The sequence below is a fragment of the Strongylocentrotus purpuratus genome, unplaced genomic scaffold, assembly GCF_000002235.5.
Source record: "Strongylocentrotus purpuratus isolate Spur 01 unplaced genomic scaffold, Spur_5.0 spur5_scaffold_15, whole genome shotgun sequence".
In the NCBI taxonomy this organism is placed as follows: domain Eukaryota; kingdom Metazoa; phylum Echinodermata; class Echinoidea; order Camarodonta; family Strongylocentrotidae; genus Strongylocentrotus; species Strongylocentrotus purpuratus.
Genome location: NW_022145600.1, coordinates 34,556,989 through 34,570,894, shown reverse-complemented (window position 1 = coordinate 34,570,894; position 13,906 = coordinate 34,556,989). Strand labels below are relative to the sequence as shown.

At 41.2% G+C, this 13,906-nt stretch overlaps 1 protein-coding gene across 2 annotated transcripts; it reads left to right on the top strand.

Moving 5' to 3' along the window:
• Nucleotides 1-8,733: 8,733 nt before the first annotated feature.
• Nucleotides 8,734-13,906, top strand: LOC586032 (pancreatic lipase-related protein 2). Of its 2 annotated transcripts, none has more exons than XM_030986302.1 (5): nucleotides 8,734-8,837; nucleotides 9,850-10,127; nucleotides 10,582-10,834; nucleotides 11,808-11,941; nucleotides 12,931-13,906. In XM_030986302.1, the coding sequence occupies exons 1-5, from the start codon at nucleotides 8,789-8,791 to the stop codon at nucleotides 13,219-13,221; spliced, it is 1,005 nt and encodes a 334-aa protein (XP_030842162.1). In that variant the 5' UTR covers nucleotides 8,734-8,788; the 3' UTR covers nucleotides 13,222-13,906. The 2 variants fall into 2 exon arrangements, with proteins under 2 accessions (XP_030842162.1, XP_030842161.1); XM_030986301.1 differs by having other exon boundaries at nucleotides 12,918-13,906.

The window sequence follows — 13,906 nt, the reverse complement described above, 5'->3', positions numbered from 1 at the left end:
ATTGAATGATTGTCAAACCAGAAAGGGAAAAGGGGAAATGAGAGAAAAGGCGTGAAGAGTTAAGGAGAGGAGAGAGGGACAGAGAGAGAGAGAGAGAGAGAAAGAGTAAGAGAGAAACAAAGACAGGGGAGGGGGAGACATACAAAGACCGAACGAGAGAAACGGAAAGAGAGAGAGAAGAGAGAGAGAGAGAGAGAAAGAAAAAGATGAAATGGACAAGAACAATATTAATCATGCTAGCTGAATATTTCCTCCACATGTTGATGGAATAAGAAGTTAATATAGAAATCAAAAGAAATATGACATTTTACGTAAACTAAGAGGAAGATGAATCAAAGCAATTTTAGGTACTCACATAATCATTTAATATAAAACCAGGGACGTGATAGAGAAGGACTGGAACCAAGCCGCTCTCCTTTGACCCCATGCTCCAAGCCGCCGAAAAGTTTTGCACTAATCTGCAACTCTTGTCCATGTGGTGAGGTAAAAGAGCGCATGAAATATCAGGAATTAGAATTCCTACATCAGAAAATGGTATCACAGCAACTGTTCGCTGTCCCTTTCAATGATTTCTCATCCATTGTTGAATGTGTAAAGAGTAGAACAAGCAAACACAAACTGGTGTAATTTCATCTTTTTTTTTTTACCTTCAAACACTATTTTAAAAAACGCGCGAAAACACGCAATAGCAAACTTAATGTTAATGAAGATTGTAAATCATGGATTAAATAACGGGACATTAAAACAAGCACAAATTAGCGCATTATCCTAAAATATTGAGTTTTTGTCAGGGTGTAATGTTTCTTTTACCAACTCTGGCACACAAATTATAGGAAGGACGGAGTACTAAATTTGAAAATTTGTTTGATGCACTATTCCCAATACAATCCCCATATAAAGTTTTTGATTTTCACTGAAATTTTGCCGGTAATTTAATATTTTGTAATAAATGTAAAACTGGTGCCTGGCTTCAGAAAGTCCCCGCAGTGGAAGCGCGGTCCGGAAAATGGAACTACAAAGCCACGTGGAATGTTACACATCCCATTGTTACGCTTTAGAACTCACGAATGCGTTTGAATAAATTACACGAGTTTCGCCTCCTTTCATTCACCTCCCTGATATAACTACAACTTTTCCAGAAAAAGGGGAGAGACCATCGAGAGGAGGTACAAGGTGGACCTAGACAGGGGGAGAAGAGTTCTATCTCGAGAATAGCAAGGAAAATTCTTTCTGCCACGGGTAAAGAAAGCGTGTAAAAACGACATCCCAAGTTTGTTTGTTTGTTTGATTGATTTTATTTCTGCGTTCAAATAACAAATACAAGGTTATACCTTTTTACATAAGTATTACGTGCATAGCAAATTATATCTAATAATATTATACAATAACAATAATACAAAGCATACAAACAAGTATAACGGATATTTGTATATATTTTTCATTGAACTAAGAACGCAGGAGACTGCCATCGTGAGCGGTTAGGCTGGAAATGGATGGCGGCCTCGTGAAAAAATGGGGGGAAGATTTAGCAACAATACTCTCTTGGTAAAACCTAGTGATCAAGTGGGTGCAGTGCAAATGCAGGTGCGGGTACAGCAGACGGCAGTTGAGTAAAAGGAATATTAAATCATGGTTTCAGACAAAGCTATTAAACTACAAGTCATGTTTTTTTTCGCCGAGAATGAATGTACGCAGATTTGTATTGAAGGTAATTCCTTTTAAAACCAATCTTAATATCATTTATAGGGTGCAAGTCTGCAATACGTGGCTGCTATTGTAGAAGCGGTCTGCACTCCTAAGGGTGCTCGTTTGCACCCCTAAGGGTGCAAGTCTGCAAAATTGCACCCTATAGGTGGCTGCTATTGTAGCAGCGGTCTGCACCCTATAGGGTGCAAATTTGTACCATTATTTTTTAGTGTGTATAGTCAAGCTCTGTAATTTTTGAAGTATGGGCACAATTGATTTGTTCCGATATAATTATGTTTATTGATAATGGGACGTTTTGAAGCTTACATCATCAAGTATTCCTCAAAGGCTCCAATTCAACCAGTCTACTTTTCATTCTTGGGTTACGACAAAAAAAATTACAAGAGGTAGGAATAATTGAGTTGCTTACTGTATGTCCACTTTATGTACGAGATGTCATTTGGAATGTGTAAAATAAAGAGCCTGCGAAATATCCACAAAAAAAAGTTGTGCTCTGAGGGGGCTGGGTTTCATTATATCGGGAATATTTATCTTATCTTATACAGATACACGCTATTGTACTTAGTTTCGGTGTCATTACACGACTTATGACTAAAATTAAACGAAATTACTAAAGAGAGAGGAGAAGAAAATCCATGCAACTGGTTACTTTATGTTCTATACAGTACGATCATAACACGGGTTATTAAGTGGTCGGGATTAGACAGACAGAAAGCAAGATAAAAATTAATAGAGTAGGAGCGTCAAACCATCAACACAAAAGTGAGACAGGAGAAATGGGGAGGGGTGAAGGGATTGAGAAGGGAGTGGAGAAGGGGACAAAGAGAGAGAGAGAGAGGGGGGCGGGGGAGTAAGTGGGAAAATTAGGGGAGAAAGGGTAGGGAGAGTGAGAGGGAGAACCGGGGAAAGAAGAGAGAGAGAGAGAGAGAGTGTGTGTGTGTGTGTGTGTGTGTGTGTGTGTGTGTGTGCGTGCGTACGTGTGTGTGTGTGTGCACGTGTGAGAGAGAGTGAGAGGGAAGGGAGAGAGAGAGAGAAAGAGAGAGAGAGAGAGAAGAGAGAGGAGAGAACGGGGGAATAAGAGAGAGAGAGGGGAAGAAGGAGGAGATAGAGAGCAGGCGCGGATCCAGGATTTTCCAATAGGGGGGGCCGGAAGTTTGAAAATTGCGCCGACCGTTTTTTTCAAGGTCATATTAGAAGCACCATACCATTACAATTTTTGACATTTTCATCGGGGGGGGGGGAGCTATAGCCTCTTATCCGAAAAAGTAACTTTCTGGTTGCACAATTCGGCTAGTGAGCGAAGCGAGCGAGCAACAATTTGAGCAAAATATGTATTTTGTGAAAGTGTTATTTATAACCAAAATAAACAAGAAAAGATATCAAAAAATCATATGCGGGTAGCTCGCTAACCCCCCTCCCCCCCCCCCCCCCCCAATGACGCGCGAAGCGCGGAAGCTTTGACCTATCATTAATTATTAGAGAAAGAAGACGATTTGTTGTACCATTCTCGACTCTTAATCCTTCTCTGAATTCAGTTTTCCCCCCTCCCGCGCAAAGCGCGGAAGCTGTGACATTTTATAGTTTAATGAAATTATTAGAGAAAAAGATGATTTGTTGTTCCATTCTCGACTCTTAATCCTTCTCTGAATTCAGTTTACCCCCTCCCGCGCAAAGCGCAGAAGCTTATCGTTTCATTAAATTATTAGAGAAAGAAGACGATTTGTTGTACCATTCTCGACTCTTATTACTTGACTGAATTCACCCCCCCCCCTCCCGCGCGAAGCACGGAAGCTTGGCCTTTTATAGTTTAATGAAATTATTAGAGAAAGGAGATGATTCGTTGTTCTATTCTCGACTCTTAATCCTTGTCTGAATTCAGTTCCCCTCCCCCCCCCCCCCTCTCGCGCGAAGCGCGGAATCTTAGACGTTTCATTAAATTATTAGAGAAAGAAGACGATTCGTTGTACCATTCTCGACTCTTAATCCTTGGGTGTATTAAGTTCCCGTCCCCCCCCCCCCCTCCAGCGCGTTGCGCTGAAGCTTTGACGTTTAATTAAATTATATGGAAAAGGAGACGATTCTTTGTACCATTCTCGACTCTTAATCCTTGTCTGAATTGAGTTCCCGTTCCCCCCCCCCCCCCCTCCCGCGCGTAGCGCGGAAGCTTTGACGTTTAATTAAATTATAAGGAAAGGGGACAATTCTTTGTACCATTCTCGACTCTTCCTTGTCTGAATTAAGTTTTCCCTTGCCCGTGTGATGCGCGTAAGCTTTGACGGTTCATTAAATTATTAGAGGAAGAAGACGAATCGTTTTACCATTCTCGTCTCTTAATCCTTCTTTGAATTCAGTTTTCCCCCTCCCACGCGAAGCGCGGAAACGTTGACGTTTCATTAAATTATTAGAGAAAGAAGATGATTCGTTGTACCGTCATCGACTCTTTATCCTTGTCTGAATTGAGTCCCCCCCCCCCCCCTCCCGCGCGAAGCGCGGAGGCTTTGACGTTTCATTAAATTATTAGAGAGAGAAGACGATTCGTTGTACCGTTCTCGACTCTTAATCCTTGTCTGAATCGAGTTCCCGCCCCCTCCCCCCCCCCTCCCTCGCAAAGCGCGGAAGCTTTGACGTTACATTAAATTATAAGGGAAAGGAGACGATTCTTTGTACCATTCTCGACTCTTAATCATTGTCTGAATTGAGTTCCCGCCCCCCCCCCCCCCTTCTCCCGCGCGAAGTGCGGAAACGTTGACGTTTCATTAAAGTATTAGAGAAAGAAGATGATTCGTTGTACCGTCATCGACTCTTTATCCTTGTCTGAATTAAGTTTTCCCTTGGCCGCGCGTAGCGCGTAAGCTTTGACGGTTTATAAAAATATTAGAGAAAGAAGATGAATCATTTTATCATTCTCGACTCTTAATCCTTGTCTGAATTAAGTTTTCCCTTGCCCGCGCGTAGCGCGAAAGCTTTGACGGTTTATTAAATTATTATCCTTCTTTGAATTCAGTTTTTCCCCTCCCACGCAAAGCGCTGAAACGTTGACGTTTCATTAAATTATTAGAGAAAGAAGATGATTCGTTGCACCGTCATCGACTCTTTATCCTTGTCTGAATTGAGTTCCCCCCCCCCCCAATTCTCGCGCGAAGCGCGGAATCTTAGACGTTTCATTAAATTATTAGAGAAAGAAGACGATTCGTTGTACCATTCTCGTCTCTTAATCCTTCTTTGAATTCAGTTTTCCCCCTCCCACGCGAAGCGCGGAAACGTTGACGTTTCATTAAATTATTAGAGAAAGAAGATGATTCGTTGTACCGTCATCGACTCTTTATCCTTGTCTGAATTGAGTCCCCCCCCCCCCCCTCCCGCGCGAAGCGCGGAGGCTTTGACGTTTCATTAAATTATTAGAGAGAGAAGACGATTCGTTGTACCGTTCTCGACTCTTAATCCTTGTCTGAATCGAGTTCCCGCCCCCTCCCCCCCCCCCCCTCCCTCGCAAAGCGCGGAAGCTTTGACGTTACATTAAATTATAAGGGAAAGGAGACGATTCTTTGTACCATTCTCGACTCTTAATCATTGTCTGAATTGAGTTCCCGCCCCCCCCCCCCTTCTCCCGCGCGAAGTGCGGAAACGTTGACGTTTCATTAAAGTATTAGAGAAAGAAGATGATTCGTTGTACCGTCATCGACTCTTTATCCTTGTCTGAATTAAGTTTTCCCTTGGCCGCGCGTAGCGCGTAAGCTTTGACGGTTTATAAAAATATTAGAGAAAGAAGATGAATCATTTTATCATTCTCGACTCTTAATCCTTGTCTGAATTAAGTTTTCCCTTGCCCGCGCGTAGCGCGAAAGCTTTGACGGTTTATTAAATTATTATCCTTCTTTGAATTCAGTTTTTCCCCTCCCACGCAAAGCGCTGAAACGTTGACGTTTCATTAAATTATTAGAGAAAGAAGATGATTCGTTGCACCGTCATCGACTCTTTATCCTTGTCTGAATTGAGTTCCCCCCCCCCAATTCTCGCGCGAAGCGCGGAATCTTAGACGTTTCATTAAATTATTAGAGAAAGAAGACGATTCGTTGTACCATTCTCGACTCTTAATCCTTGGGTGTATTAAGTTCCCGTCCCCCCCCCCCTCCAGCGCGTTGCGCTGAAGCTTTGACGTTTAATTAAATTATATGGAAAAGGAGACGATTCTTTGTACCATTCTCGACTCTTAATCCTTGTCTGAATTGAGTTCCCGTCCCCCCCCCCCCCTCCCGCGCGTAGCGCGGAAGCTTTGACGTTTAATTAAATTATAAGGAAAAGGGGACAATTCTTTGTACCATTCTCGACTCTTCCTTGTCTGAATTAAGTTTTCCCTTGCCCGTGTGATGCGCGTAAGCTTTGACGGTTCATTAAATTATTAGAGGAAGAAGACGAATCGTTTTACCATTCTCGTCTCTTAATCCTTCTTTGAATTCAGTTTTCCCCCTCCCACGCGAAGCGCGGAAACGTTGACGTTTCATTAAATTATTAGAGAAAGAAGATGATTCGTTGTACCGTCATCGACTCTTTATCCTTGTCTGAATTGAGTTCCCCCCCCCCCCCCCTCCCGCGCGAAGCGCGGAGGCTTTGACGTTTCATTAAATTATTAGAGAGAGAAGACGATTCGTTGTACCGTTCTCGACTCTTAATCCTTGTCTGAATCGAGTTCCCGCCCCCTCCCCCCCCCCTCCCTCGCAAAGCGCGGAAGCTTTGACGTTACATTAAATTATAAGGGAAAGGAGACGATTCTTTGTACCATTCTCGACTCTTAATCATTGTCTGAATTGAGTTCCCGCCCCCCCCCCTTCTCCCGCGCGAAGTGCGGAAACGTTGACGTTTCATTAAAGTATTAGAGAAAGAAGATGATTCGTTGTACCGTCATCGACTCTTTATCCTTGTCTGAATTAAGTTTTCCCTTGGCCGCGCGTAGCGCGTAAGCTTTGACGGTTTATAAAAATATTAGAGAAAGAAGATGAATCATTTTATCATTCTCGACTCTTAATCCTTGTCTGAATTAAGTTTTCCCTTGCCCGCGCGTAGCGCGAAAGCTTTGACGGTTTATTAAATTATTATCCTTCTTTGAATTCAGTTTTTCCCCTCCCACGCAAAGCGCTGAAACGTTGACGTTTCATTAAATTATTAGAGAAAGAAGATGATTCGTTGCACCGTCATCGACTCTTTATCCTTGTCTGAATTGAGTTCCCCCCCCCCCCCAATTCTCGCGCGAAGCGCGGAAGGTTTGACGTTTCATTAGATTATTAGAGAAAGAAGACGATTCGTTGTACCGTTCTCGACTCTTTATCCTTGTCTGAATTGAATTCCCGTCCCCCCCCCCCCCCTATCGAGCGAAGCGCGGAAACGTTGACGTTTCATTAATTTATTAGAGAAAGAAGATGATTCGTTTTACCATTCTCGACTCCCAATCCTTGTCTGAATTCAGTTGCCCCCCTCCCGAGCGATGCGCGGAAGCTTTGACATTTCATCAAATTATTGGAGAAAGAAGACGATTCGTTGTACCGTTCTCTATTACACCTACCATGGATAAATCACGGCCGGGAGCGTCATAATTTTGTGTTATCGGGCGAGGGTCGGGGCCGGGGCGTAGCGACCAAGCGAGATTTTGCAATGTTGAATGCTGGAAATTATGCATTCTAAAAAATCCCTAAGCCCGATATGTACGTTCTTTCCGCTATATTTATTTCTAGCTATATTTCTAAATTTCCTGGGAGACTTGTCCCCATATCGGGCCCAGGATCGCCGCCCCTGTCCATGATTACTACCAACATGAGTTCTAATACAATCACAAGCGAGTCGATACGAGCTGAATCCAAATGAAGGGCAAAATAAGAGTTGTGAAGCGGCCCTACCGTTAATTTTAAATTTGACTGTTGAGTATATAACTTCTATTTAAAAGACATCCAAAATATTGTGCCCTTTTCAAATTTCTCACTAAAGAGTGATGACCGCAGGGGCTGTTCTTAACGTTTAACTTTGAATCCGCGGCTCGAGATTTTATGCGGCCGGCCCGGCCCCCCTCTATTCAATAACGTTTGCCAATGAGCCTTCTGAAATGTCCCCTAATCTCCCGATTATAGTTTTCCCATATTTGTCGTTACTGTCACTTAGCGCCATTTCCTTGCCTTTCCCCCTTTCTCACCGACTTTTCTTTTCCCCACCCCCCCCCCCCCCCCCTCACCCTCTCAGTGTTATCTAGGGTACGCACATGTATGTTCCCTCTCTTTGAAAGCACCCCTCTGTCTCCGGTGTGTAAAGTCAGTACGGGCCGGATTTTTGTGTATTGCGGGCCGGACTTTGTTTCGTGAAAAGTAACTCTTTATCGGAAATTTAGGGAACACAAATTCGGTCCCTCCGACCCCGGAGTTGGAGGGAGGGGGGTGGGGGACGGCTTTTTATTTATCTTTTCTCTTCTATTTTCTTTTCTCTTCTTTTTTCCTTTCTCTTCTCCTTTCTTTTCTCTTTTCCTTTTTTTTCTCCTCTTCTCCTTTCTTTTTTTCTCTTCTTTTCTTCCTCTTTTTTTTTTTCCTTTTTTTTGCGCCGCCAATAGGGGGGGCCGCGGCCGTTTCGGCCTGGATCCGCCACTGGAGAGAGTTAGTAAATATACTGGAAGAAAGGAAAATAGAGTGCAAAGATAGAGTGAGTGAGAGAGAGAGAGAGAGAGAGGGGGGAAGAAAGAGAGGGAATAAAAGAGAGAAAGAGATAGGGAGAGAAAGAGAGCAAAAGAAAAGAGAGGGAGCAAAGGGGAATCAAGTGGCATACATGTACGTCACACGAGATATTGACCCATTTCATAACGAGTTTTAGTTATTTATATAATACAAGTTTCTATCTATTCCTGTACTCGTCTTATCTAGTACCGTTCCATCAGTGCCATTCTTATCATATAGATATGATAACACGTCACTTCAAGCTGATAGCATGGTGAAGATAGCTTTAAAATATATTTTCAATATAACAGACTGGTTTATAGATATGAATACAGTTTGATCTGAGGTTTTAGGTGGATTGGTGTTTAAAACTCTGGTTATTAATATCAATTACCATGGCAACGCTCCCCCGGCTATTGGCCTTCATGGGTTTTATTGCAGCAGGTATACCCATTTGTTTATTTGCAGCTTTATTTAAACATAGCATTCAATTGAAGGCATTTGCATAATTATGGATGTTAGCCGTTAATGTAAACAAATATATAAATTCGTTCTTAAGACGTTTCAGCGATTGGTATCGCTATTTTATCGCTTTTATTGGTATCGCTATTTTATCGCTTTTATGGCAAATAAAGAAGGGCTTATCAATAAATTCATATATAGTGTCTGTTTCCTTTTCTTTGACTTTATGTCTACACTCTTTTAAGATACTTTCTTAGTAGATGTATAAAGATTTACACCCTGTAAGAACCAAAAACAGAGCCATGGTACAAAGCAAACCAATTCGATACCACGTCGGTCAATTCATTTTAAAAATATCCATGTTTTGATAATATTATACTCGCTTAAAAGTTAAATTGCATTCTTTCATTATTCTTATTGTTCCTTCTTTTGTTGTATATTTCTATGTTTTCGTTTTCTTTCTACCTTCGTTCTTTTTTCTATCGTATCTTATTTTGTTTAAATCTTTCTTTTATTTCCCCCTAATTTTATTTTGTTGTTGATCTAATACGCTCTATGAATACCTCGTTTGTTTTGTTGCGAGAAGCAACAAGAATGCCTTTTCTTGAATTGAATACTCCAAATGAAGTGGAACCGGTGGCACTGTTCATAGATTTTTCACTTGAAATCAGTAAAGATTATGTCAACACCAACATGATACAGAAACCCCTCTTCTTCGAAAAAAACAGTAGCAACAACGAATCACTGAGTAATGTTCTTTTTGATAGAACACTCGTAATAAGCACTACGGATAGTATGGTAACATTTTAAGTAATACCACAAATGAGACGAAATACGACAAAACGGCTCATTCTGCAAAATAATGATCTAAAATCTCGGAATGAGGAGGTTGAGATATGATCATCCAAACTCACGATTGCGATGAGCTATTCTTGCAAGTTCTAACTGCTTTAGAGCTTGATTATGGTTCTCTTTTTGTATCATCCATGGTCAGTTTGGTGCAATACTTGCTTTGATGATCTGGGTTGTTTCGATTCACCCCATGACTGTCACAGGATGACCCCAAGCAACCCTGCCGACATCGGAACCACATTCCAAGTCTTCACCCGAGACAACCCGAAGATCGGCGATGTCCTGGATCGTAAGAATTTGGATACCATCAGGGGATCGCGTTTCAGTCCGAGCAGGGAGACCAAGATCTTTGTGCATGGATGGAAAGATAGCATGCAGTGGGGAAGCTGGGAGAAATTTAGAGATAGATTCCTTGATACGGTAAGGTAACCTCACTGCCCGGCTCCATCAAACTAATAACTATAGTAACAAGACAATGTTGCTCATAAAGTTGGAATAACTTTTAACCTTTCATCTATTCATAAAGTGATAGTTACAATATGGCTTATTCTTGATAACGTTTGCAGGTATATATTTTCAGAACTTCATTGATCAATCTTAAGATTAATAGAGATCGATGTAGGCCTATAAGATTTGTTTTAAACATCAACAAGGAAAAACCGTTGTCACAATCACTTCATGAAAAAATGTAAGAAAAAATTATTATACACATAGAAATCTAATTATAAGTTTAACTATAAATTTAAGTTATATGCATGTTAATTGCACTTTACTTGTTGAAAACTATACCTTTGAAAGATTCAGCCCAAAAAGTCATATCTGATGTTTATATTTATCTCTATCAAATTCAAATTTTGGTCTTGATTCCTTTCAGTATGATGTGAACGTGATCTATGTAGACTGGTCGAAGGGTTCTGGGATGGGGTACCTGAAGAGCACAGCCAATACCCGCGTGGTCGGCAGGGAGATCGCTAAGCTCATTGAGGCTTTCAACGCTGCTACCGGTGCTACCTTCGACTCCATGCACATCATCGGGCACAGCCTCGGGGCTCACACGGCGGGGTATGCGGGAGAGGCATGCCAGGACCCGACATCGAACAAGGGAGAGGCAGTCGGCAGAATTACAGGTACTTATCGTATTCCTTCTGCACACGAAGCGTTATTTCAACTGCGTTATTAACTGCGCCAATTAAATAAAGGCCTATTTCAATTTTATTTGTACTGTCCGATGGAAATTTGCTTTGCTCACAGTTTACGTGCATTCAAACATAACATAACATAACACAAATATATAATTGTTTAGCAAATGAAGACAATTACTGCATACACCAGTTATGAAACGCATTGTTTGCACTTATCTGTTTGTGTTCACCTTTAAAAACAATATTGCTTTCACATTCTGTATACTGACACAGTCCTACGTCACACAAATAACGCCTCGTGTGCAACGTAGTCTGCAAGCACAGGTCCTGATTTGACACTTTATCAAAAAATAATTGTGCCTTGGGAGAAGCCTAGCCCAGCTACATTACTGTTTGAGTCAGTGTCAGGAGCAGCTATATAGTACATGGCCTATGGTAGTCTTATAGTGCAGACTCTCTTTTACGACTGACCAGGGTTTGTGCCTGCAAACTATGTGCAACGGGCCAGGCATTTGACAATTGTTGTCATTAAAGTTTGCATCAATGCTCCCTTGGACATGTTGGGCATGTGGGAATATGGTTCGGTGAGAAGTTGGATCAGAAATTGAGATTATTGGCGGAGAAAAAACAGTGACAAGAAAGATTTCTATGATTCCATTAAACTTGTACGACTAAAACAAAAATATTATGTAGTCTTTCGGGGGGGGGGGGGGGTTCGATTTACTGTATGACATCCCCCCCCCCCCCCCCGATATATAATTTCGTCATCATACTCTGTAGATCAACATCTTCTGAGTAAACTGGTAATTAATAACCAAATAACACCCATTTTGCTATCAAAATCACCCAAAATATCATTCGAATACAGATGCATCCATATTTTTTAGTAAAAATCAATGAACAGTGAGATAAAAAGCCAAGCCATCATCATGATTATAATTATTTTCAATGTTTTTAGGATTGGATCCTGCCGGTCCAGAGTTCAGTGGTAATCTTGATAACGCCTGTCGTTTGGATCGGTCGGATGCTCCCTTTGTTGACATCATGCATACTGATGGCGAGGTCGTAGGGGGCGCTGGACTCATGGATCAGGTAGGAAGTAAAGGAGAACCCAACTTTAATGGAAAAGTACTCTAAAATAAAGCAGACAAATCTGAATCATGCTGGTGAAAGTTTGAAGTGCATCGGACAAAAAAAAATACAACATTTATGAATTTGTACGTATGGGAACATCAAATCGGCTGATTCGGTAATGTCTAGGGAACGTAGTGCCGGTGCCGGACAACTTTTCAATTTGTACTAATACATTTCTAAAATATCAATTTTTCAAAAAAGTGTGACTCAGGATGGTCTTTATTTTTCCATAGTTTACCAAGATACAAAGCACTAAGTAGAAAAGCAGACATTAATGATATCGTTGTCCCGATTTATTTCAAACTTTCCTAGCTCGGTTTCTCTTATTTTTCTACTTTCATACAAAATAATGATCTTATTACAAAGGTTGAATTGCCCTCTTTTCCACATGAAGCTGCAGGTCCACATAAAGTGTGTTCTTCAGTAGCGGTACTAAATGGGGGCTTAGGGGGGGGGGGGTTGGGGCTCAAGCCCCCTCCCCCATAGACTTCTTGATTAAAAATTAATTTAAGCAAGGCACATGTAGAAAATGAGGGTAAGTACTCCCGAACCCTCGGGCCCTTAAAGCCTGCCCCACCAAAATATTATCACTGTTCGACAAATTGGGTGGGCTGAAGAAAAGAAATAGACAGTCGATTAAATGCAGGTTATGTCATCGTTGTAAAAGATTGTGCTTATGTTAATCAGCTATCACAAACAATTACAATATTCTCTGCCCTCTGCCTCTGTCTCATAAATTAACTCCATGTTTTGCTTTTTGTTTGCTTAATCCTTGTTCTGTAAAAAAAATTAAAATAAAAAAATAAAAAAAATAAAAAAAATAAAAAAAAAGTGTATCCCAGCTTCATCGTTGAGGAGCACTCAACAACATAATGATAATGCTAAGCAATTTGAATTTGAAGTTTAAAAAATTAATTTGCTTTCCCACCCCCAGTTGGGTCATCAAGATTTCTACCCTAATGGCGGCAAGAACATGCCCGGATGTTCGGTGGTCGCTCCGATGTGTGATCATAACCGAGTCACGGCATTCTTCCTGGAGAGCATCGCGTCATCATGTTCGTTCTCCTCAACGAAGAAGGGAGCGACGTGGGAGGACATCGAAGCCGGACGAACGACGAGATGCACGACTAAGACATGCCCTGATATGGGCTACAAGGCGGACTTCAACAAGGGGGAAGGGGCATTCTATCTGGAGACCAACGCAAAGAGTCCTTACTGCCAGGGGTAAGGGAGGGTGAAAGAAGGGGTAAAAGAAGGATAGGTGCAGTAAAGGAGGGGTGGGGAGAAGTAAGGAAGTGGGTAAGAAAAGGGTAATGGAGGATAATATTGAAGGGTAAGGGAGGTGAGCGAGGGGTGAAGGAGAGATAAGGGAGATCGAGATAAGGGAGGGGTTACGGAGGGGTAAAGGAGGGATGAAGAAGGTATAAGCGTAGGGAAGGGGAGGGTTAAGGGAAGTGTGCACGAGAAGCATCGATTGTTTGCCGTTACTATGATTATAAACTATAAGATATTTGAATAAATGAATCATCAAACTTAAGAAGAATGATATTTAGTTGACAACATTAAAGCATAACGATGAACTGAAGAAATGAAATGTACATATTACTGTGCATCTTTAATAAATAGCAGAAAAAGAACGTATCGTCGAAAAGACGTTTTGCGAATGTGCACTCAATGATAAGTATAACAAAGTCATATATTTGCAAAAAGAACACGGGTATGATAATTATTTCGAATTCTGATTAATAAACGTTAATTAAAACAAATTACAACAAAATTATGGAGTACTATGGACAATGTAGTACCTATGCGATTTTGCGAGATATCCTGATTTTATTCGATTCCACTACCAGCATGGCATTTGTTTTTATAAATTATTTGTTTGTAATTGATAGATAATGTTATATACAATGACAGTTGAAA